This window comes from Ichthyophthirius multifiliis (genome assembly GCF_000220395.1).
Source record: "Ichthyophthirius multifiliis unplaced genomic scaffold scaff_1120509250918, whole genome shotgun sequence".
NCBI classification, from domain to species: Eukaryota; Ciliophora; class Oligohymenophorea; order Hymenostomatida; genus Ichthyophthirius; species Ichthyophthirius multifiliis.
The window spans coordinates 32,786-55,774 of record NW_004086375.1 but is presented as its reverse complement, the minus strand read 5'-3'; the positions used below and the strand labels follow the sequence as shown (position 1 = coordinate 55,774).

The following is a 22,989-nucleotide window of genomic DNA, read 5'->3' as shown; positions in this document are numbered from 1 at the left end:
ATAATAAATATTTATATTTTTTATATATTTAAATATTAATTTACATTTTTATATTTTTTATATTTAACATATTATTATTTTTGTTTTTTTTTTGGCTTTTTATAGATATGGAAACAAATGGGCTCTTATTACTAAATATTTACCAGGAAGAACAGATAATGCTATAAAAAATCATTGGAATTCAACAATAAAAAGAAAACTTAAAATGATGAATAATTAAGGTGAAGGAGAAAATATCAAAAAGAAATAAAAAAATAGTTAAAATCTTAATGAGGTTAATGTTAGTACTACAGTTTCTGTTTTAGATAATAAGAAAGTCGAAATTTAAAAAAATCATGCAGAAAATGAGAAAAATAAATAATAAAACGAATGTAAATAATTAAAATAAAATAAAAAGATTGGAAATTTTATTACACCTGATAGAAAATATTTATAAGTTTGTGTCAATAGTAATAAAGGATAGTGTAATTTATTTTATTAAAATTATATTTAATTTATTTTGAAGAAACAAAGAAAATATGTGACGTAAAATATGAATAAAAAAACGATTATTTTCTTACTCCAACAAAATATTAAGATTCATATACTTCTAAAATATAATAAATAGAAAAATCTACGAATAAATATTAAATAAAATGTAAAAAAAATATTTTTATTTTAATAATAATATCTAAATAAAAAAGAAAAATTAAAAAATTAATAATAACTATCTTTAGTATTCCCAAATTTTACTGTGAATGAAATTTAAAAATTAGAAAATTCAAAATTTTTATTTGATAATTTAATTGAAAAAATATAAAAATACACAAAGTAGGAAATAAAAAAAGATATTGAAGATTTTTCTTCTAATTTTTCGCCTTAAATCTCTGTTACAGATAATAGATTAAGCAATTTAAGTAATAATTATTAGAATTTATTATAAAATAATTTTAATATGCATAATGGATCATTTAAAAAAATATAAGATAATAATTTAATTAATAGTAGTACATTTTAATGAAAATTATATTATGTTTTTAAATAATAAATTTAATTTTGATTATTTTAAAATTATTTAATTAATTATAATAATTATTTAAAAAATATAATAATTAAATTTTCATTTATATTAAAAACATTTCATTTAGATAAATATTTTAATATTTTCTCTAGGTTTTTTTAAAATTATATTATTTAATTTTATAAATATTAAGGCTTATAATAGATAGTTCTTTTATTTTATTTAACATATTAATTTATAAAAAATATTATAAATATTTTTAAATATATTATTTATTATTATTAGTTTGTTTAAATATATTTTTTCTAAACCTATAATAAATTTTTAATTAATACACAGTTTTTAAATAATAATTCATTTTTCTTACTTGTTTTATAAAATAAATAAAGAATATTATTTAATATTACTTAATGTTTATTATTTTTTTAAAAAAAATAATCGATTTTATCATTAATAATTTAATTTATATTTATTTTGTTTAAATATATTAAACTTAAAATAATTTAATTTAAATAAATATTTAATATATATTTATATTCTTTCATTACTATTTTTAAATTTATTTATAACATATATTAATTTTTTTTAAATATTTTTAGAAATTATTTTAAACATTTCTATTTGATAATATTTTATTTTTATAAAAATAATATAATACTTAAAAAAATTATTTCCATATATTTATAATGTAATTTTTTAGTTAAAATATTATCTATTAATATAGATAAACTTTATTTTTACATAAAACAGAATAAAGTAATACTATTTTTACTTACAAATTGTTACTATAAATCTCATGTTTAACAATTTGAAAAAGTAAATAATTTTTCGAAAATATTATTAAAAATCTTAAGATTTAACTTTTTTTAATTTTGTTAATTAAAGTAATTAAAATTAATTAACAAATATTTATTTTTTATTTAAATAAAATGAGAAAAACAAGAGATTTTTAACAATTTAAAATGTTTTTCATTATTACTATATTTTTTTTTAATTTGATTTTATTTTTTTTTAAATAAAAACATTAAAATAAAAAATTATATTTGCTTTTGTTATAAACATATTTTACTATTTATGATTAATTTATAAAAAATTATTAAAAATGAAAATAAAAGCATGTAAATTATCTATAAAAAATTTATAAATTTATTGTATAATGTAATAACATATATTTACTATATAAATTATATTAAAAAAAATAATAAAAAGTATTAAAAAGAAATTATTGATAAAATTATTATGTATTATTTTTTTAAAAGATATTTTATTAGTAAAAAAGATTTAAATGAGTTATAATTCTTGCTTATTTAATATTAATTTGTATTTATAACAATATAATTCGTTAATAATTTATTATATGTAAAAATAAAATATAAATGGAAAACACAATATATATATATTTAAATTATATATATTTATATATATTTATTTATAATATATTTTTTTTTATTATATTTAAATTATGACTTTATAATACATCTATTTACTTATTTTTTCTAATTTTAATTATTTCTTAAATAATATATATAAAAATAATTTAATAATCTAAATTAAATAATATTATAAATATTTTGTATTTTTTTTTTTTTATTTTTATATATTTCTAATTATATTATTCTATTTATTTATTTTTTCAATAATTATTTAATTAAAAAAAAAAAATTTTTTTTAATTTTTCTTCAAAATTATTTATATTTTATTATTATACGCTTTTAAATATATATTTGTTTTTCTTTATTAAAATACAAAAACAAAAATTAATTTTTTTTTATATATTTATTCGTTTGATTAGTAAATATTTTTAAAATTTATTTCAAATGAATTATTTCATTTTTTACTAATAATTAAATATTAATATATAAATGTTTAGATATATAGTATTATAATTTCATTTAACATAATTATTTATAAATTAAATTAAAATAAATTCTTATATATAAAATAAAATTATTTATCATATATATATTTAATTTTTTTAATAAAAAAAGAATCATTTTTATAAAAAAAAAATATATAAAAAAAAATCAATTTTATTTTTATATATATTTTTTTTTTTTATAATAATATTTATTATTATTATTTTTAAATTAAATAAAATTAAAATAAAATGTAAAATAGTTAATCTTTTCTTAAAGAACCAAAATATTAAATTCATTTACATAGAGATATTTTAAAAGAATAATGTAGAAAATCATACGTTTTTGAATAGGTAATTTATATATAAAATAAAATAAATAATAATATAATAAAGACGACATTAAAAATTGAATAAGAGCTAGACGAACTATCGAATATAAATACTGATAATGATGATAGTATAGATTAATTAAGCTTATTTTATGATAAAAATATATTTAAAATCTAAAAAATATAAGATATAGGATTAAGTATTTTATTTTAAGAAAAATTGGAAGAACTTTGGAAAAAAGAAAGTGTTAAATATATATTATCAATAAAATAAAGAAATTAAGATAAAAGTAAAATAAACTCAAGGATATTAAAAATGCTAAATTTATTATTATTTGTAATAAAACGATATAAAATACACATATGTTACTATAATTATTTTATTTTTTTATGGTAAGAGAAAATTCCTGAATATTTTTCGATTTTAAGTGTTTTTGTATTTGCAGATGATTGGCAGATTTGCTATAGAATTTTTTAAATTTTATTAGAATGTAGATTCGATGAGAATATTAAAAATCATTTAAAATGGAATATTTATAATTCTGATTTATATGAATAGTTTTAAAGTGGATTTTTTATCTTTACTCATCTTATTTAAGTAATTAATAGTAGTCAACACCTTATTTAAAAAAATTAAATTGATACTTATATTAATCCTATTTATTATAAAAAAATCAAACTAGTCAAAAATTAACTTTATGGAGGTTTTTATTAAACTGTTTTAGAACAAGAGGAAGAGTTATTTTAAGAAGAAAAAAAAGAATCAGAAAATTTGATAAAAATATAAGAAGGAGAGAATAATTTTTAAGAAGAAAAAAAGGAAGGAGAAAATTATATAAAAATATAAAAAAAATAAAATGAAAATTACATAAAAATATAACAAAAATAAGGAGAAAATTGTATAAAAATATAAAAAAAAAGTGAAGAAATTCAAGAATGTGATTTAAAAATATAAAAAAAAAGCGAAGAAAATGAAATTTATATTTTCGAGTTAGAAAAAATAAGCTAAAATGAATGCTTATGGGAATATTTTTTAGAAAAATTAACAATTTAAAAATATAATGAAATAATTGAAAAATAAAAATATTTGGAAATATTTGAGTGTTTTTTGTATTTAAAAATGATTTACTTAAACCAAAAAAATGACATTTAAAGGTTTTATTTTTATTTAGTATATAGAAAAGCTTATAGTTTTCAAAGTACAAGTCGTATGTCATGTTTAAAGACAATACTTTAAACATATTTAAAGAAAGAATATACTTTTGCAGTATTATCAAGGTCTCAACTTCCTATATTTTGTGTAAAAATATTGAAATAAATAATCAAGAAATCACCTGAAAATCCGTAAATAATATGGGATATTTTACTTTTTGAAAATTAAATGTTAAATATGCTAAATGAATAAACATAAAAAGGAAAGAAATATTATTTAAAAATCGAGAATTATGTAATAAGAAATCATTTATAATAAAATAGTAATCCTTTTTTAATGTAAAGTATATGGTATTATCCAAATGGATGCCATACAGATGTTTGTATTGGATTTACGTGGAATTTTTTAATTTAAATTAAATAAATTATGATTAAAGAAAAAGATAAGAGTTTGTTTTTAATAAAAGAGGAGGAAATTGAGATTTATTTTGAAAACTTTTTAAATGAATTTATTTGTTCGGAATAAATTTTCGAATTGCCTTTTTATAAGTTTAATTTTTTAAACTATTTTTATTTTACTGAAGAATTTTTCGCGGTTTTTAATTCGCCTTCATTTAAAGAGAAAATATTGTGTCTTTTGGAAAAATCGTTTTTTTTTTATTAGAAAAAGTTATTTTTTTTGAATAAAAAATAAAGCCTTCTCATTATTATATAACAGAAAAAATAATACAAATGTTTTTTTAGTCCATTACGGAATAAAATAAGAAAGCTTTAATAGAAAAAGAATCGAAAAATGAACTTTTTAAAGGACTTTTAGAATAAATTTTGGATAAAAATAATGAACTTTCGGCATTTTTTTTAGTTGTAATGTTCGATATTAATAGTGACTCTTTAAAAACTGCTTTTGTGGGTTATTTTATAAAGCTTTTGGGAGAAAACTAAGATCTTTTATTAAAAATTGGGGTTCTTTTGAATAAATAATATAAGTTTTAGATTGATATTTTTACGTATTTTGCAAAATCTTCACATTTTTAGATTAATTTTGGTCTTTATAATGAATAGATATATGAATATTGTGCTAAATATTTTCTAAAGTAATATTTTTTGAAAGGAAATCAGGTGAATAATTTATAAATTTTAAACTTAGAAGGACAAAAATACTATTTTAGAAAAGAAATAATGAAACATAAAGAAAAAATAAAATTTTTATTAAAATAATAATTAGAAGAAGAGGAAAAAAGTCTTAAAAAAATATAAAATAGACAACATTTTGAAGCTTATATGTATATTTTAAGTACTAAATATTAAGTTATGTTAAATAATTTCAAAGGGTTTATAGATTCTTATGTACTTTTGGTAAATTAGAATGAAAAGAAAGAAATTGTATAAGAATTTTCGGATGAATTTTCGTTTTTTATTATTGATATTTTCGAAATATTGTTTAATTTAGGAGGATTTTTAGGAGGGTTTTAGAAAGGGAATCCTGTTAGGGGTTGTTTTTTAAGATTTATGGAAATTATTTGTTCTAATAATATCGAAGAGTTGAATTTTAGTAAGATTTTTGTTTATATTTTCGAATAGTTTTAATTATGTAGAATTGATATAGAGGATGTTAATGAAATTCGTTTTTTACTTTAAGTTTATAATGGAGATTTTTTTAGTTCTTGTGGAAAAAATATAATTTTAGAAGATGAAGGGGTATTTTAGAAGCTAAGTTTTTATAAAAAAAAGGAACTTTTTACGTTTTTATAGAAAAAATGTATTTGTTTGTAAAATTTTTCTAATAAAAAATAACATTTGAATGTTTTTTTGGATGAAAAATATGAATAAATATTAGAAAAAACAACAAATTAAATGAAAAATGAACTTTTAAGATATTAAAAAGTACTAAAAAAGATATATTTAAAGGAAGAAATGTAAAAGATGAATTTTTAATAAAAGAATGAAGCCAAAATTAGCATTTTTAAAAAAATTCGATTTTTTTAGAACTTAAATAAATGCGGAAATAAAAAAGATATTAATGCAAAATTAAGTTAGTTAAAAATAAATGAAGATTCTTTCCTTTTTTTAGATTCGGTTAGAATTTGTAATACTTATTTATATTTAAAATAAGAAAAAATCGATAATTTAATGTTTTGGGATACTTTTTAGTTAAAAATTGTAAATTAAATTTTCAAAAATGCATTTTCTTTTGGAGAAAATAATAAAACGTAATAGTTTTTTTTTTTAAAAGATGATTCTATATTTGAGTGCTTTTTGGATATTTTTAAAGATACGGGAGTTGTTTTGGACTATTTTTAGGATATTTAGGGAGGTGTTTAATATGTTAAAAATAAAATGGCTAGTTTAATGAAATGCTTTTAGTTAATTTTTATGGAAATTTTTAATTTTCTTAAAATATAGGGAAATGTGGATGCTTAATAATTGATAAAAATGAAAACATATACTGTAGAAATTGTAAGAGTTATTAATAAATTGGGAGAAAGTAATGATATTTTTCCGTTTCTTTTTTAAAAAGTTAATAGTAATTAATCATAATATCTAAATTAAGAAATTTCTGAGGTATTTATGGATTCTTTTTTAATCGAAATTCGAAAAAATTATAAATTAAATGATAATTGTGCTTTGAAAATTTTTTTAGGTAAAAATTTTGACTTTTATTATTAGAAAAAAAATGAATTTTTAAGTTTTTTTTCGAAAAAGAAATAAAAATTATGTATCTAAATAATAATAATGTTAAAGAAATTAAATATGATATTTTTTAAATTAAAGAGAGTATTTTTTAGGGATTTTCAAATGAATAAAAAGCTAATTTAGGTCTAAGTCTTTCAAATTAATTATTTGGAATGTTAAATTAAGAAAACATTAAGGAAGATGAAGATGTGGAAGACTATTTTTGTGTTTTGGAGTTTATTTTGAAACTTTTTGAGACTTTTAATAAATCTTATGACTTAAAAATAAACAATATTCTATTTAATGTTGCTAACAAAGTATTAAATATATCCCTAATGCTTATTTTAATTAAAAGAGAAATTTCTATTAAGCTTTTAATTGAAAAAAAAGTAATTTTCATCTGTAAATATATTTGTTAGATAAATGAAAATTTCAGATAGACTTTAAGCTTGTAGATTTTTAGTATTATTTATGAAGTTTTAAATCATAAGGATTTATATCTGTATACATTAGAATTTTCTATTAAATATTTTTTGATTAAATAAAGATTTTTATTATATCATAATATTGATATAAGTTAATTTTAATAAGATTTTAAGTATATATATTTATATATATATATATCTATTTATATATATATATAATATATATATTTATACGAGATTTATTATCTGAATTAAATTTTTTTTAGGAATTTATGTTCAAAAGGTCCTAAAGATGTAGTCAAGGTGTTCAAGAAAATATGTATAATTGAAAGAAGAAATAAAAAGAAGTTAGAGTGTAAATTAAAGCCAGATTATTAGAGAAAATTTCATTATATTTATTAGTTTACGGAATAAGAGAAGTGCCTATTTAATTAACTTTATGAAATTTGCTCGAAAAATGAACAAAAAAAAGAATTTTTGTAAGATTATGATGAGTTAAATTGGGAAAATATAAATACAAAAGTAATGAATAAATATGTTTTTGGTTAAATAATGTAAAATTTATTCATATATTACCCATGTTTGTCTGAAATAATGACTCAGGAGAAGAAATATAGGAAAATTTTTGTTGATTTTATGTTAAAAGATAGCTTGGGAAACTGCAAGTAATTCATAGTTTAGTTTTTTGTGAGTGTTTATATATAAAAGCATAATTTAGATTTGTTAGAAAAATATTGGGAAAAATATATGAGAAAAAGTGAGAAAATTGTTGAGAAAATATTCATCAAAATCGAAAAATATGAAAAATTAATGCTGTATTTATAAGTTTTGGAATGTCTTTTTGAAAGTGGGAGCTATTTTAGATTTTTCGAAAAGAAAAATAATGAAAACATGAAGGAGTTTTTGGAAAAAATACTAATGAAAATGCTTTTTTTGGGAAAAAAAGATGAGAATTTATTTTCTTTTTTAAATTTGCCTTAAATTTATGCCGTTTTATATAATAATTATATAAACTAGATTTTAAAAAATGTCTTTAAATAAAATTAAAAAGACGCTTATTAAATTTATATATTTGGAAGAGAAATAAAATAACTTTTTTATTCATAAAATGCAGATTTTTCGCATTTTTTTGATGTGCTAAATTTTATCTTTCAAAATGAAAATCATAATTGCATTGATTATTCTTAAAAAAACAAAAAAGAAACTTTTTAAGAATAAACCCCTATTATAAATTAATAAGACTTCGAATTTTTATAAGAGGATAATTTATAATAAAATGAATAAAAAAAACAATAAAACTCATAAAAAAAAACAGAACGAAAAATGAACACTTAAATGAGTTTTAAGGAAAAGGAAAAGCAGAAGGACCCGTATTTTAAATAAACTATACATAATAGAGTAAATTAGGATTCGTTTAATAAGCAAAAATAAGCAGTTAAACATATATAAAAGTGGTAGCTTAATAAATATAGTATTAAAATCTCAAAAAAGAGCATGTTTATGAAATTAAAAAATTAAATGCTTATTATAGAAATAAATGGAAAAATACGTATTCATAATTTGTTATAAATTAGGCAAATTTAAGTGGATTTTTAATCAATTTATATAGTAAAATTATTTATGAGAAATTCGTTTTATATAAGGAATTGTTTGAAATATCTGTTTTGGTATAGGATTTGGAAGATTTTGAAGATAGCTAAGTTAATAGTTCATCTAAAAAATAAAAAAAGAAAGTTTCTTCAATTAAAAAGGGAAGTAAAGAAAAATAGAATTTAAATTAGAAAAGAAAAGAAGAAGAAAATACTAGTATTTAAAAAAAAAAAAGTGTAGAAGAAACAGAGGAAGATAGTGAAGAATTTTTAAATATAGAAAAAAACAAATAAATAATAAATCTAATTAAAAATTCGAAAAATAAGAAGATTTTGATAAAGCTTATTAAAGATGTATTTATGGAAGATATCGAAAAAATAAAAAACGAAATAGTAGAAGAGCATTAATAAGTTCGAATAATGAAAAAAATATTAGAAAATCTTTCCTTTTATAAAGCGGGAACTTATTTATATGAAAACGACTCAATTCTTATTTAAAATTTGATTAAAAACGACTTCGAAATTGTTAAAGATTTTTTTTCGTTATTTAATGTTTCTTTTAAAGATGAATATTTGTTTAAATATTTTCTTATTTAAGAATATGATTCTAATAAAGCAATTCTACAATCATCATTAGATAGTCTTTTTATAAATCGAAACTCCTATATTTTTCCGAAATCTAAATAACAAACGTCATCTTTTTTATAAAAAGTAATTTAAAGTACTTCAAATAAAACATTGAATTTACCTAATAATAATAATAATGATTAAACTTCGCCTAAAAATAATTAAACTTCGCCTAATAATAATCAAACTTCGCCTAAAAATAATTAAAATTCTCCTAATAATACTTAGATTTTTTAATAAAATTCTCCTTTAGTAGATTTTTATGATTTCTTAAAAGAATTCAATTACTTATATACTGAAGTAACTGATGAAACTTTAATTAAAAATAAATCATTTAATGTATATAGCAGCGGAGCATATAATACTAAGCTATAAATAAAATTTTAAAAATGGCATTTAATGCACATTTTTACTGATGATTTTTTAAATTAACTAATTGAGTTTCCAACCGAATTAATCGATTTTGCTTAAAACATTCTTTTTTTTTCAAAATCAGATGAAAATATATATAATTAAGCTGAAATAAATCCCGAATAATTTGATTTCTACCTACTTTTCCTTCATAACTGTAAAAATCGTGAATATTTCTCAAAAATATTAATCGAAAATCTTCCAAAAATATCTAAAAATTATAAATCAATAAATAAGATCTTTTCTTTTCTTAGTATTCTTATATAAAATAATGAATATATCTTCGAATTTTTCTTTGAAAAATCCCTTATTTAATAATTATAATCTTTTATTAAAATAAATGGACTTTTAAAAAGCATAAATACTTAAAAATCTTTTAAATATAATTATAAGGCTTTCATAAATTTATTGTTTTTATATTTAGATAGGAATTAGTTTTTCATTCCTGAATGTATTTTACCTTTTTTACCTCGAAATATGCTTACTAATACACATGAAATTCAAAAATAACTTATAAGAACTGAAAATATGTAATAAATAATGGCTTAAATCTATTTAAATGATTTCAAAAGCACTTATTTTAAGAAAAGATAGTATATTTTCTTTGAAAAAAATCTCGTTTTTTGCACTTAACATGAGTAAATTTTGATTTTCCTTTTACAACTTGGAAAAAATATACCAATTTCTTTGACTCCTATATCTACTTTGCTCGTTTAGACAATTAAAAACCTATATGAGTAAATGAAAGAGAAAGATTTTGCTAATTTTGATACTTAAGAGAGAGAGTTTTTCGATAATATGTTAAAATAATAGCTTAATAAATAACTAGAAAGCATTTAGTGTAAATGTTTGATGCTCTTTAATTTCATAAAGTATATTAAATAAATTTTTAAACTCCTTTTATAATAAAAATATATGGAAGATCCTGAAAAAATAAGCCTTTATTGCAATTTTTTAAAGGAAAAATTCGAAGATTTACTAAAGGAAAGCAATATATTACAAATATTTGAGAATGTAGTGATTTTTTCATTCTATTATTAACATACGATATAATAGGGAATTCTTTAAAATGATAAATATATTCGCTTTTTTACGTTTTATTAGTATTTTGTGAAAATTTATTAATCTTTGTTTTATTTATATAAGTTTTTGAATATAAAAGTGGAAGAAAAAGAGGAAGAAAATTCCCCTTTATTAGAAAATTTATAACTAAAATAAATTGAATCTGAAAATATTTCATTATAAAAAAATAATAGCAATAATATGGAAAATGAAGAAAATGCTTTTTGCGAATGTTTGATTAATTCTAGCTTGAAAAATAAAACATTTAAAGGGATTTTTGAGTTTTTTTTTTTAAGGTTATAAAATGCAGTTTTTTGTTGCGTTTCGAAATTCTAGTATGAATTTGCGGGGTTAATTTAGTTTCCATTGAAAAATTTAAATGCTAAATATAGCTTAAATTTGAAAAAATAAATTATTATAAGCTAAACTAAATAGAGAGTTAAAAAAAATATGAATTATGCATCTAGTTAAAGTTAGACTTTGAGAATTAATCGAGAATTTATTATTTAGGAAAGTGTTCCGGCTGTTCTTAATCTAAAATTAGAGTCTTTGTGTTTAAATACTTTATATATTAAATGGAAAAGTAAACTAATATCATTAATATTTATTTATATTATTAAAATTTAGATGAATAAGGAGTAGATGAAGGAGGGCCAAGAAGAGAATGGTTTAGTTTAATTTTTAGTAAATTATTGAATCCGGATTTCGGTTTATTTATATAAAATAAGAAGAATTATACGTATATGCCGAATCCTTTTTCGTTTTTGATACCTAATCATTTAGTTATTTTTAAATTTTTGGGAATTTTATTAGGAAGAGCTTTTATTGAAAATCATGCGGTTTAAGCCAATTTCGCGGTTCCTTTTATAAAACTTTTTTTGAAAAAAAAATTTTTATTTCTGATTTAGAAGAAATTGACCCTGAATATTATTAAAATTTAAATTGGATGTTATAAAATTCTATTGATGATATTTTCGAGCATTCTTTTACGTATTTTTTATATATTTTACATGTTATATATATATTACTTTAGATATATTAAGTAGTTTGGAGGATAAAATATAGAAATTGAATTAGAATAGAACGGAAAAAATATAAAAATAAATGATTAGAATAAAAAAAAATATGTGAAATAAATCTGCCATTCTCAACTTATTAGAGAAATATATTATTAATCATATGCTTTAATTACAGGATTTGAAGAAATTGTTTCTTCAGATTTCATATATATTCTAGACGAATAAATGCTTTAATTTATTTTTAGTGGAAGTCCTGAAATTTCAAGTAATAAAAATTCTCAAATATATATATAAAATTAATAGACAATAAAATAAAAAAAATTATTATATTTTTATATAAATATATATATATATATATATATATATAAGTTTTTATATTTTTATATATATTAATATATTAATATTTTTAAATAGTTTAAGAATTGAAAGAAAATATAACATTAGATGGATATACAAAAAATGACAAGCAAATAATTTGGTTGTTTGAAATATTAGAAACATTTAATAATTATGAAAAATCATGTTTTGTATTTTTCATAACAGGAAGTATGAATCTGCCATATGGTGGTTTTAAACAATTTCCAATAACAATATCATTAACTTTAAGGACAGATAGATTACCTGTAGCACATACATGTGGAAATTAAATAGATTTACCAAATTATTTTTCAAAAGAAAGACTTGAGGATGCCTTAAGGAAAGCTTTATTTGAATCTTCTGGATTTGAATTAGCATGAATATAAAAATATAAATAATTTAATATAATTAATTTTTTATTTATTTCAAAAATTTATTCACAATTATGATTATTTTTCTTTTTATATTTATAACTTACTGATAATATAGCCTTTTAAAACTGCTATTTTTAATTATATTAAATTCTTATAAAATTTAATAGAATATTTTTATTTTATTTTTTCATTCTATTATTTTTTAAGTTCATTCTTTTAATTATTGGATATTGATTATTTAATTTAACTTCTTATTTATTTAATTTATATATTCTATATTTTTTATTTAAGACCTCTTTTTTTTTATAATTTTCTATTGCTTTTTCTTCCTCAATATTCCATTAATTAAATACAAAAACTACTTTTTATATTTATAATTATCACAATATGCGATTTCCTTATTTCATAAAAATTTTAATGAAAGCAATATAAATATCCGAATCTTCTTAAAAATATATACCATTTACTTTACATTATTAATTAATATACTTTTTCTATTTTTAGTATTTCCGATAATATTTAATATATTAAATCAATTTCATATTATTATTTTTAATCAAATATTTATAATCTGTATTTCTTTGATATAATTACTAATTTATTAATGTATTATCTTCTTCTTATTATTAAACTTTTTAAAATTAAAGAGAATTTTAGACTAATCCGTTAAAAATAATCAATTTAATCATTAGAAATTTACATTAATTTTATTTTATAAAAAGTCTATTTTATATTTCTAAGTAAAAAATTGTATAATTTATTATTGAAAGCTCCTATTTTTTACATTTTAAACTAAATACATATTTTTCAATTAAATGTATTTTCATTTATTGGATAAGAATTTTTTTCTATAAATTTATTAATGGGCTCTTTTTGTTATATAATTCTTTATCTTTTTTCATTATAAAATTTATGTTATTCTTTATATATATATATATATATATATATATATATATATATATATATATATATATATATATATACCATACTAATTTTATAATAATGATTTCGATATTTAACATGAAGTATTATATATATTATTAAAAATTTATAGTTCTTTTTATTAACTATTTGTAGTAATCAAACATAAATACCAATATTTTTTTTTATAATAAAAATAATTAAATTATAATGTATAAATAATAAATTTAATATATTTATATATTAAATTTACAAAAAATAAATAAAATTCAACATTAATTTAAATAAAACTATTCAATTACAGAAATCAAATTATCTCTTTAAGAAGGTTTTGTCAAAACTGCATCCATTCCAGCATTTAAACAATCTTATTTAGTTTATAGATCACAAAAAGCTGTATATCCAATTATTTTTGGTAAATATTTAATATCTCCATTAAAATACATATTTTTTATAAATTTAGTAGCCTATATACCGTCTAAAACAGGCATATTAACATCCATAATAATAATTCCGATTTTATACCCTTTTTCTTCATTTCTTTTACATTTCATACTGGCTTAATAAATAATTTATTCAATAGCTTATTTACCATTAAAAGCTTCAATTACATACTTTTCTAATCCAAGAGTTTTAAAAAGGCCTTTAAGTACAAAAACATTGAAAGGTTCATCATCAACTATTAGAATTTTTTTAACGTTTTTAATGTTCTAGAATATAGATTAACAATTTGGTTTATTAATAATATTTTTTTCTTCATCAATTTCCAAAAGAAGGTTATTTTTTATATTTTTTTAAGTTATTTCTTTCTAGGAAGCCTTAATTTCATCTAGGGTAACCCTATAATCAAATTAAAACTATTCGAAATCAAAATCAAGTTTATTTTGTAATTAAAAATTGAAATTATTTAAAGACTAAAATTTATTATTTTAATTTTTTTATTATGTTTGGGTAAATGTGTGCTTTTTTTAGTTCCGTAAAAGCCCGATTTTTTTATTTACGAAGCTTTTTAAAAAAGGAGATTATTCACTTTCAAAATCTGATTTGGAAAGCATTTTTTTCTTTTAAAATAACACAAAAGGTGATATTTTAACATCTTCGTTTGATTTCGATTTTAAAGAAAAAAGAAGCTTTCTTTAACGTTTTTATTCGTTTACTTTTTCAATATTATTCATATCTTCAATAAAAAACCAGCATTTTAAACCTTTGCCTTTTTCAGAATCGAAAAAAAGAGATTTCTTTTCATTTTCGAAAGTTAGTTTTCGGGCATAAGTGTTTGACATATATAACCCAAGGCCAAATCCAACTGAATTTTGGGATATTTTTTCCTAACTGAAGCCATTTTCCATCATTTATTCGAGTCTATTAAGTTCTTCTGGGAGCATTCCTATACCAGAGTCTTCTATGGTTATTTTAAGCTTATTTTATGTGTGTTTTTGGACAGTTATTTAAATAAAACCTTGTTCAGTAAACCTTATAGAATTTGAAATCAAATTTTTGATAATTTATTGAATTAGTTAAAAATCGGAAATAATTAAAGTTTTTATGTTTTGTTAAAATTAAATTTAAAAATTAATATTTTTAAACTTTAGTTAGACTTTAAATAACTCTGCTATTTCAAAGATAGCTTTTCGGATGTCAAAAAGCCTTTTTTTGAATAAAAATTGTGCTGAAATTATTTATTAATAAGTCTTCATATCTTCAATGAAGCCAATAAGTAATTAACAATTAGTATTTATTTATCTGAAATATTCATTTTTAAATTAAACTGGAATATTTTCATCTTCTAATGCGTTTTCAGTTAAAATATTTATTATATTTATTAAAGTCCCGAACTCATGTGAAAGACTTCTAATGGAGGTGTTTAGAGTGCTTTCACATGCTTTTTATTTTATATGGATTTCTCTTTATTTATTTTAGATAAATTGACATATTTAATAGCTCTTTTAAGAATTTTTTTATATAAAGTTTATATAAAATTTAATATATTATATAATTTCTTAAGATTTATAAGAGAATTCGTATATTTCTAGTTCAAAATTACTCTCTTCCAATAGTAAATTTTATAAATCAATTGTTAATTAATATAAAGTGATGTTTTCTTGCTTTTAACAAAGGAATTTTTAAAGTTCGGAATCAATACTAAATTTTTTTTCGTTAAATTTTTTGTTTATTTTTTAGAAAGATTCACCTGAAAATTTCCTTATTTTTATTTCAGTTAAGAACATATAGTTAATTTAATTAGTTTCAAATAATTCATTTAATTTTTAATTTTAATAAATCACTTAAGCTTAGTTATCTAAAACAAAAAATGCAAAATTATTGAAAAAAGTTTCGTTTATTGTTTAAAAGTTAATCTTTGGATGTGATGTTAATATTTATTATTTAAATTAGTTTTCTTGAAAATTTATTTTCTTATAAAGGTTTATGAATTTTTTGCTTAAACTAAAGATTGAATACCTTTTATCATGAATATTCGTCTCTATTTCATTATTATTTGTTATTTTTAAAATCGATTATAAATGTTTATCCATTTAAATTTATTAATCAGTTTACTTTTTATTATAATATATGTTTTTTTCGTTTAAATAAAATAAAAAAGCTGCTGTGTTAATACAATCAAATAACAGTTTTTCACAAAATTATTTATAAAGAAAAAAAAAATGACTATTAATTCACAAATTAAAACTATAAAAGTATTCTTATATTTTATAAATATGTTAGTATATTTACTTATGTACAATAATATAATAAATATACTTTGAGTTTAATTGTATATTATCATTTAACGGCTGTTTTAAAAACATATAAATACAAAAAGCAATAAATGCATATTTAAAAATAATAATAATATCCCTTTTTAACTATTTATTTATTAACCTTGTTGTTTTTTTTTATGAATTTCTATACAATAAAGATTAAAGTAGATACAAAGCAAATTTAATATAAGTAAAATATTAGAAATATTTGTGAAATATTCAAGATTGTTATTTAATTTTAACTTTATTTATAATGTTATTTAGTTTGTTATTAAGACTAATAATTTTAAATGTTTTAAAAAAAAAATTTTTTTCGTCTAATCAAAACATTACATATTATATTTAATTTTATAATTATTTGTATTTATTATTTGTTTTAAAAAAAAAGAAGAATTTTATTTTTAATATAAAACATAATATATTTATTTCTTTTAAATTTTTTGATTATTTTTATTTCTTATTTATGAAAATAGAATAAATTTAATTAAATTAATTAAATAATAAAAGATTTAAAATTTATAATAATTAAATTTTAATTAAAAAAAAAAAAATATTTGTAATATATAATACATAAATACATAAATAATTTAAATATATAAATATAAATATATATATATATTTATATTTTATATATAAATAATTGATAAATTTTTTATAATATTAAAAAATATATATATGTTTTTCTTTTATTTTTAATTTTAAAATTATTTAAATAAATATATATTATCCTTATAAATGATAATATTATGACATAATATTTTTAATATAATATAATATGAAATGTAATTTATATTTATTTATTAATTAATTAAAATTTAAATTTTATATTTTATATAAATTTTTTTATAAATGAATATAATTATTTTTATTTATAATATTTTGTTTTTATTTTAATACCTATTTTATTTTAGATTTTTAATTTAATTTTATTTATATAATAATCAAACTTTTTTTATTAATAAATAAATAAAATATTTACTTTAAATATAAATTAAATATTTTTTTTACTTATTGTATTTTTTTATTAATAATGCCTTAATGATTATATTTTTAGTTTTAATCTTAATAAATTAAATAAAAATATAATATTTCTAATTTTATTTATTTTAAAAAATGAAATTTTTTTATTAGATTTTTAATCATTTACATCAATTTATATTAAATACCAATATTTTTATATTTTCTAATTTATTAAGATTTCAAAAATAATATAGATTTTTAGTTAAAAACTTTTCAATTTAAAATAATTAATATTTTTTTTTTTAAATAAAAATTTTATTTGTTTAAATATATATATATAAAAAAAAAAGTCATAAATTATTAATTATTGAGAAATTTAATTTACTTCGCATTATAAAAATTAAGGAATATGCGTTTTATTTACTACTCATGTAATAATTAAAATAGACTATTTTATTAAATAAAAATTATTTATTTTTATAAATTTGCTTTATAAAATAAATAAATATAAACACGTGTTTTGGTTAATAAAAAAATAAACATATAAATTGCTTTAAAGATTCATATATATATATTTATTATATATTAATATATTTATATATAATATAAAAAAAAATATTATAAAAAAAATATAAATGAGTAAAATATTAAATATGTTATCGCCTGTAATGGCACTTATTCCTGAAGTAGAAAATCCTATAACTAAGGTAAATAATAAAAAATACTTTTTTTTAACTTAAATTTCAATAAAAATAAAAAGATTGTTCCATTTAGAAGTAGAGCCATGTGGACTATTATAGTAATATTAATATATTTGGTAGCTTGCTAAATTCCTTTATATGGAGTTGTATCTAACTCCTCATCAGATCCTTTTTACTGGTTAAGAGTAATTCTAGCTTCAAACAGAGGAACAATTATGGAATTAGGAATTTCTCCTATAGTAACTGCTGGTATGGTTATGTAATTAATTGTAGGAGCTAAAATAATAGAAATTGACTAGAATGTTAAATCTGAAAAAGCTTTATTTGAAGGAGCTTAAAAACGTAAAATTTATAAAAAAATAAAATATTAATTTATATATAATAGTTTTGGGTCTTATTATTGGATTCTGTGAAGCAGCAGCTTATGTATGGAGTGGAATGTATGGTGATATTGAAAAAGTAGGTAGTGGAAATGCTATATTGATAGTTTTATAATTAACATTCGCAGGAGTGATTGTTTTAATGTTAGATGATCTTTTATCTAAAGGACATGGATTAGGAAATTCTGCAATTTCATTATTTATAGCAATTAATATTTGTGAGACATTACTTTGGAAATCATTTTCTCCAATCACATATCCATCAGAAAGTGGAGAATAATATGAAGGAGCTATGATAAACTTATTCCATAGTCTCATTTTTATGCCAAATAAATTGCATGCTTTATAAAATGCCTTTTATAGATCAGGACTTCCTAATATAAGCAATTTATTATCCACTGCAGTTATTTTCTTGGTTGTGATTTATTTCCAAGGATTCAAGGTTGATATTTCAATTAAAAATAATAGAGTAGCTGGACAAATCTAATCTTATCCTATAAAACTATTCTACACATCTAACATGCCTATTATTTTGTAAACTGCTCTTGTATCTAATCTTTATTTCTTCTCCTAAATGCTATATAAGTAATTCTCTGGAAATTTCCTTGTTGGATTATTGGGAAGATGGTAATAAGTTGAAGCTGGTGGAAATCACTTTGTACCTTCTGGAGGTCTAGTCTATTATCTTTCTCCACCAAGAGGACTTTATGAAACTATTAGCGATCCTTTACATACTATCCTTTATGTTGCTTTTGTACTTACTTCTTGTGCTATCTTCTCTAAGACTTGGATCGAAGTTTCAGGATCTTCTGTTAGAGATGTCGCTAAATAATTAAAAGAATAAGGAATGAGTCTTATTGGTTCTAGAGAAGTAGGACTTAAAAAACACCTTGCTAGATATATTCCTATTGCTGCCACTTTTGGTGGTATGTGTGTCGGTGCACTTACCATTGTTGCTGATTTCATGGGAGTTATTGGATCAGGTATTTAATAAAAAAAAAAATTGTTTTTATTAAATTTTTATTATTTTTTAAATAGGTACTGGTATTTTGCTTGCTGTTAATATTGTTTATGGTTACTTTGAATAATTCAAAAAAGAAAAAGAATAAGGAACTTTAGAATTTTGAGTTTTTTTTTTTTAATATTATTTTTATCTTTTTTTAAAAATATGTTTTTTTAATTGTTTAATAAAAAAAAAAGTAGATTTTTTATATTTTCATTTTATAATAAGAAAAAATTATTTTTTCCTTTATTTTTTTTTATTTCTGTTTTAAATTTAAATTTTTTATATATTTTGTAAAAAAAACAAAAATATTTAAAATAGATTTAAATATTATTTGTTTGTTTAAAAAAATAATTTATAAATTTTTAATATTTTCAATAAAAACGTTAACATAAAATTATGAAATTAAAAAAAATAATTAAAAAATAATAAAAAAAATATTATAAAAATTAATAATCATATTAAAATAAAAATCTTGAATAATAAATAATATTAAATATATATATATATATATATAATCATATTATATTTATAAACTTTATATTTTTATCAAAATTTAATTATTATGTCTTTTATTTAAATTCTTATATATTTATATTTTTCTGCTAATTTTAATCACATAAACTTTAGTCTTCATATTAGTTATCAAAAGATGAAATTTTTAAATATTTCATATTGATTTTTTTACCAAATTTTTTATGCTTCTTCAAAATTTGCTTTTTTCTTTTAATCAACTTAATACCTCATTTAATCATAAGAATTAGTCTTTTGAATCTATTCCTAAATAAAATATACCTTAATATTGAAATAAGTGTGGGTTAATGCTAATTGTTTATTAAATATTTTCTATCAGGCTTTACTCCATAATTTTTTTTTTTTTTTCAATTATTTATTTATAATTAATAGATTCTAAAGTCAACTCCTATTATATTTTATAATCTTAATTATATGTATTTCCATATAACCTTAACACTAATTTTGTTTTTTTATTGTTTATAAATATTCTATTATATATAATTTAAATATATTATTATTATTTTAATTTTTTATAACAAATCTTATTTTTTATAACAAATCAAAAAAATTAAAGTCTATTTATTATTTATCGCCTTCTTTTTTATGTTAATCGGTTCTTAAAAAAAAAAAAACAATATGAAAAAAAAATATAAATATCAATTAATTTTTATATAGATATCAATTAATTTTTATTTTAATAAATTTTATGTAATATTCCTTTATTATTTATATCAAAAATAAAAATTATTTTTTGATTAATATTAATATAATAATTTAGTTTTATAAAAATTTATCAATATCCTTTTTATTTATTATTTAGTATTCTATATATTATTAAATTCATTATTAAAAAACATTACTAATATATTTAAAATAATGTAAAAATTTTAATTTGATAATCTATAATTTTATGTTATATAAAAAAGATAAAATAAAAATATTTAAAAATCAAAATTCAGAAAAAAATATAAATTCATATTAGAATTAAATATTTATATTTTTCATTTGTTCTTAACCAAAAAAAGAAAAAAGAAAAAGAAAAAAATAACACAATAAAAAACTTAATATTGAAAAAAAAATGTTAATAATAATATATAAATAAAAATAAATTATTAAAGTATATCAAAAATATTTATAAATATAAAATAATATACATGTTCCAACTATCAAATATAAGAAGATCATCTGCAATATCCGATGCCCATGAACCTCTTTTAAATTAAGACTAATTAGGAACAGATGAGCCCTTATACAAAGGTTTGGAAGAATATTAATAAAATAATGGATAAATTTCTCAAGAAGAGAGCATAATATACATAGATGGGACTGTATACCCTCCTTAAATTACCACAAATGAAATAAATAACCAAAAATATACAATAAGGAATTTTTTTCCGAAAGTATTATATAATCAATTCAAATATTTTTTTAATCTTTTTTTTTTGGTCATTTCTTTGACATAATTCATCCCAATTTTAAAAGTAGGTTTTTTGTTTTCATATATCGCCCCTCTAATTTTTGTTCTTTTACTCTCTATAATAAAGGAAGCTTATGATGATATAAAACGATATAAACGAGATAAAGAATAAAACGATAAAAAATATACTGTTCGTAGAAGAGAAGGAATTATTTAGATCGCAAGTAAGGAACTTAAGGTGGGTGATTTAATAGAAGTACATGCAAATTAAAGAGTACCTGCTGATTTAGTATTAATAAGTACTAATTAGCCTAATGAAGGAACTGTTTTTATAAGGACGGATTAATTGGATGGAGAAACAGACTGGAAATTGAGAAAGCCGATATAATATACTCATTAGTATGAATAAAACGCTAATCTTTTTACATTAAGAGGGTGTTTGAATGTCGAAATACCAAGATTAGACATTTATAAATTCAATGGAGTTTTTAAATTAGAATAAGGGGCCTAAGAGGGATACAAAGAGTCACTTTCTTTATAAAATACTATGTGGGCAAACAGCTATTTAGCAGCAGGATAAGTTGTAGGAATAATTATTAATATAGGAAAAGAAACACGAAGTAATATGAATACAAGAAAAGTAAGAAATAAAATGTGTTTAGTAGATATGGAGTTAAATAAATTATGTAAATTGTGCTTTTTTTTAATGTGTGGATTAGCTTTTTTGATTATTCTTTTTAAAGGATTTGGGCGTAATTGGCTTATTGAGTATTTTAGGTTTGTTTTATTATTTTCAAGTATTATTCCAATCTCTTTGAGAGTCAATTTGGATATTTCGAAGATAATTTATGCATATAATATTAATAATGATGGGGATATACCAGGCACTATTACTAGAAATTCACTTATTCCAGAAGAGTTAGGGAGGGTTTAGTATATTTTATGCGATAAAACAGGTACTTTGACATAAAATGAAATGGTTTTTAGGAAAATATGTCTGGAATAATGTAGTTTTACGGATGAAAATGTACATAAAATACTTTAGATTTTAAAAAAATAATGCATAAATACAGATGGGCCATTAATGGACATTGCTTAAAAGGTTTAAAGTGAAAAAAGAGGAAAATGTAAAGGAGAGAAAAGGATTTGATATTAAGAGATTTTTTTACAGCATTGGTTCTGTGCCATAATGTTACTCCTGTGATAGATAATGAGGAAAAAGTATATTAGGCTTCAAGTCCGGATGAGATAGCGTTAGTTAAACTGGGAGAAAAATTAAAAATGATACTTTTAAGTAGGGATTAGGAGAAAATTGTAATAAAAAATTCAGGGGAAAAAATTGAAAATTATAAGATATTATGTATTTTTCCATTTTCGAGTGAAAAGAAAAGAATGGGAATTATTCTATAATAAGAAAGCACATAAAGAATTATTTTTTATCTAAAAGGGGCTGATA

The 22,989-nt window shown here is 18.2% G+C and overlaps 4 protein-coding genes across 4 annotated transcripts, besides 23 other annotated features; 3 read left to right on the top strand and 1 right to left on the bottom strand. All coding sequences in view use genetic code 6, as the record gives it.

Annotated features, from left to right (window-relative positions):
- Nucleotides 1–1,048: 1,048 nt before the first annotated feature.
- Nucleotides 1,049–1,094: a microsatellite.
- A 1,297-nt stretch (nucleotides 1,095–2,391) lies between these two features.
- Nucleotides 2,392–2,442: a microsatellite.
- Nucleotides 2,392–2,464: a microsatellite.
- Nucleotides 2,416–2,455: a microsatellite.
- A 564-nt stretch (nucleotides 2,465–3,028) lies between the features above and the next one.
- Nucleotides 3,029–3,080: a microsatellite.
- A 4-nt stretch (nucleotides 3,081–3,084) lies between these two features.
- Nucleotides 3,085–3,117: a microsatellite.
- An 882-nt stretch (nucleotides 3,118–3,999) lies between these two features.
- Nucleotides 4,000–4,116: a microsatellite.
- Nucleotides 4,023–4,075: a microsatellite.
- A 2,469-nt stretch (nucleotides 4,117–6,585) lies between the features above and the next one.
- IMG5_112590 (hypothetical protein) lies at nucleotides 6,586–9,397 on the top strand. The gene is made up of 2 exons (XM_004034770.1): nucleotides 6,586–7,610; nucleotides 7,704–9,397. Exons 1-2 carry the CDS (start codon nucleotides 7,054–7,056, stop codon nucleotides 9,361–9,363), a joined length of 2,217 nt encoding a protein of 738 aa, XP_004034818.1. The 5' UTR covers nucleotides 6,586–7,053; the 3' UTR covers nucleotides 9,364–9,397.
- Nucleotides 7,082–7,124: a microsatellite.
- Nucleotides 7,612–7,670: a microsatellite.
- Nucleotides 8,708–8,748: a microsatellite.
- A 387-nt stretch (nucleotides 9,398–9,784) lies between the features above and the next one.
- Nucleotides 9,785–9,876: a microsatellite.
- A 1,825-nt stretch (nucleotides 9,877–11,701) lies between these two features.
- IMG5_112580 (ubiquitin- hect domain protein, putative) lies at nucleotides 11,702–12,882 on the top strand (the record flags this gene model as incomplete). Its single annotated transcript, XM_004034769.1, has 2 exons — nucleotides 11,702–12,410; nucleotides 12,560–12,882. The coding sequence occupies 2 exons, from the start codon at nucleotides 11,702–11,704 to the stop codon at nucleotides 12,880–12,882; spliced, it is 1,032 nt and encodes a 343-aa protein (XP_004034817.1).
- Nucleotides 12,479–12,512: a microsatellite.
- A 917-nt stretch (nucleotides 12,883–13,799) lies between the features above and the next one.
- Nucleotides 13,800–13,859: a microsatellite.
- A 207-nt stretch (nucleotides 13,860–14,066) lies between these two features.
- Nucleotides 14,067–15,182, bottom strand: IMG5_112570 (response regulator receiver domain protein; the record flags this gene model as incomplete). Its single annotated transcript, XM_004034768.1, has 3 exons — nucleotides 14,067–14,164; nucleotides 14,273–14,507; nucleotides 14,955–15,182. The coding sequence occupies 3 exons, from the start codon at nucleotides 15,180–15,182 to the stop codon at nucleotides 14,067–14,069; spliced, it is 561 nt and encodes a 186-aa protein (XP_004034816.1).
- Nucleotides 15,183–17,114: 1,932 nt separating this feature from the next.
- Nucleotides 17,115–17,175: a microsatellite.
- Nucleotides 17,145–17,174: a microsatellite.
- Nucleotides 17,176–17,375: 200 nt separating the features above from the next.
- Nucleotides 17,376–17,452: a microsatellite.
- Nucleotides 17,453–17,504: 52 nt separating this feature from the next.
- Nucleotides 17,505–17,563: a microsatellite.
- A 517-nt stretch (nucleotides 17,564–18,080) lies between these two features.
- Nucleotides 18,081–18,124: a microsatellite.
- Nucleotides 18,115–18,151: a microsatellite.
- Nucleotides 18,127–19,903, top strand: IMG5_112560 (sec61 transport protein, putative). Its single transcript, XM_004034767.1, has 4 exons — nucleotides 18,127–18,223; nucleotides 18,277–18,559; nucleotides 18,603–19,580; nucleotides 19,636–19,903. The coding sequence occupies exons 1-4, from the start codon at nucleotides 18,152–18,154 to the stop codon at nucleotides 19,722–19,724; spliced, it is 1,422 nt and encodes a 473-aa protein (XP_004034815.1). The 5' UTR covers nucleotides 18,127–18,151; the 3' UTR covers nucleotides 19,725–19,903.
- Nucleotides 19,904–20,006: 103 nt separating this feature from the next.
- Nucleotides 20,007–20,056: a microsatellite.
- A 707-nt stretch (nucleotides 20,057–20,763) lies between these two features.
- Nucleotides 20,764–20,809: a microsatellite.
- A 326-nt stretch (nucleotides 20,810–21,135) lies between these two features.
- Nucleotides 21,136–21,160: a microsatellite.
- Nucleotides 21,161–22,989: the final 1,829 nt, after the last annotated feature.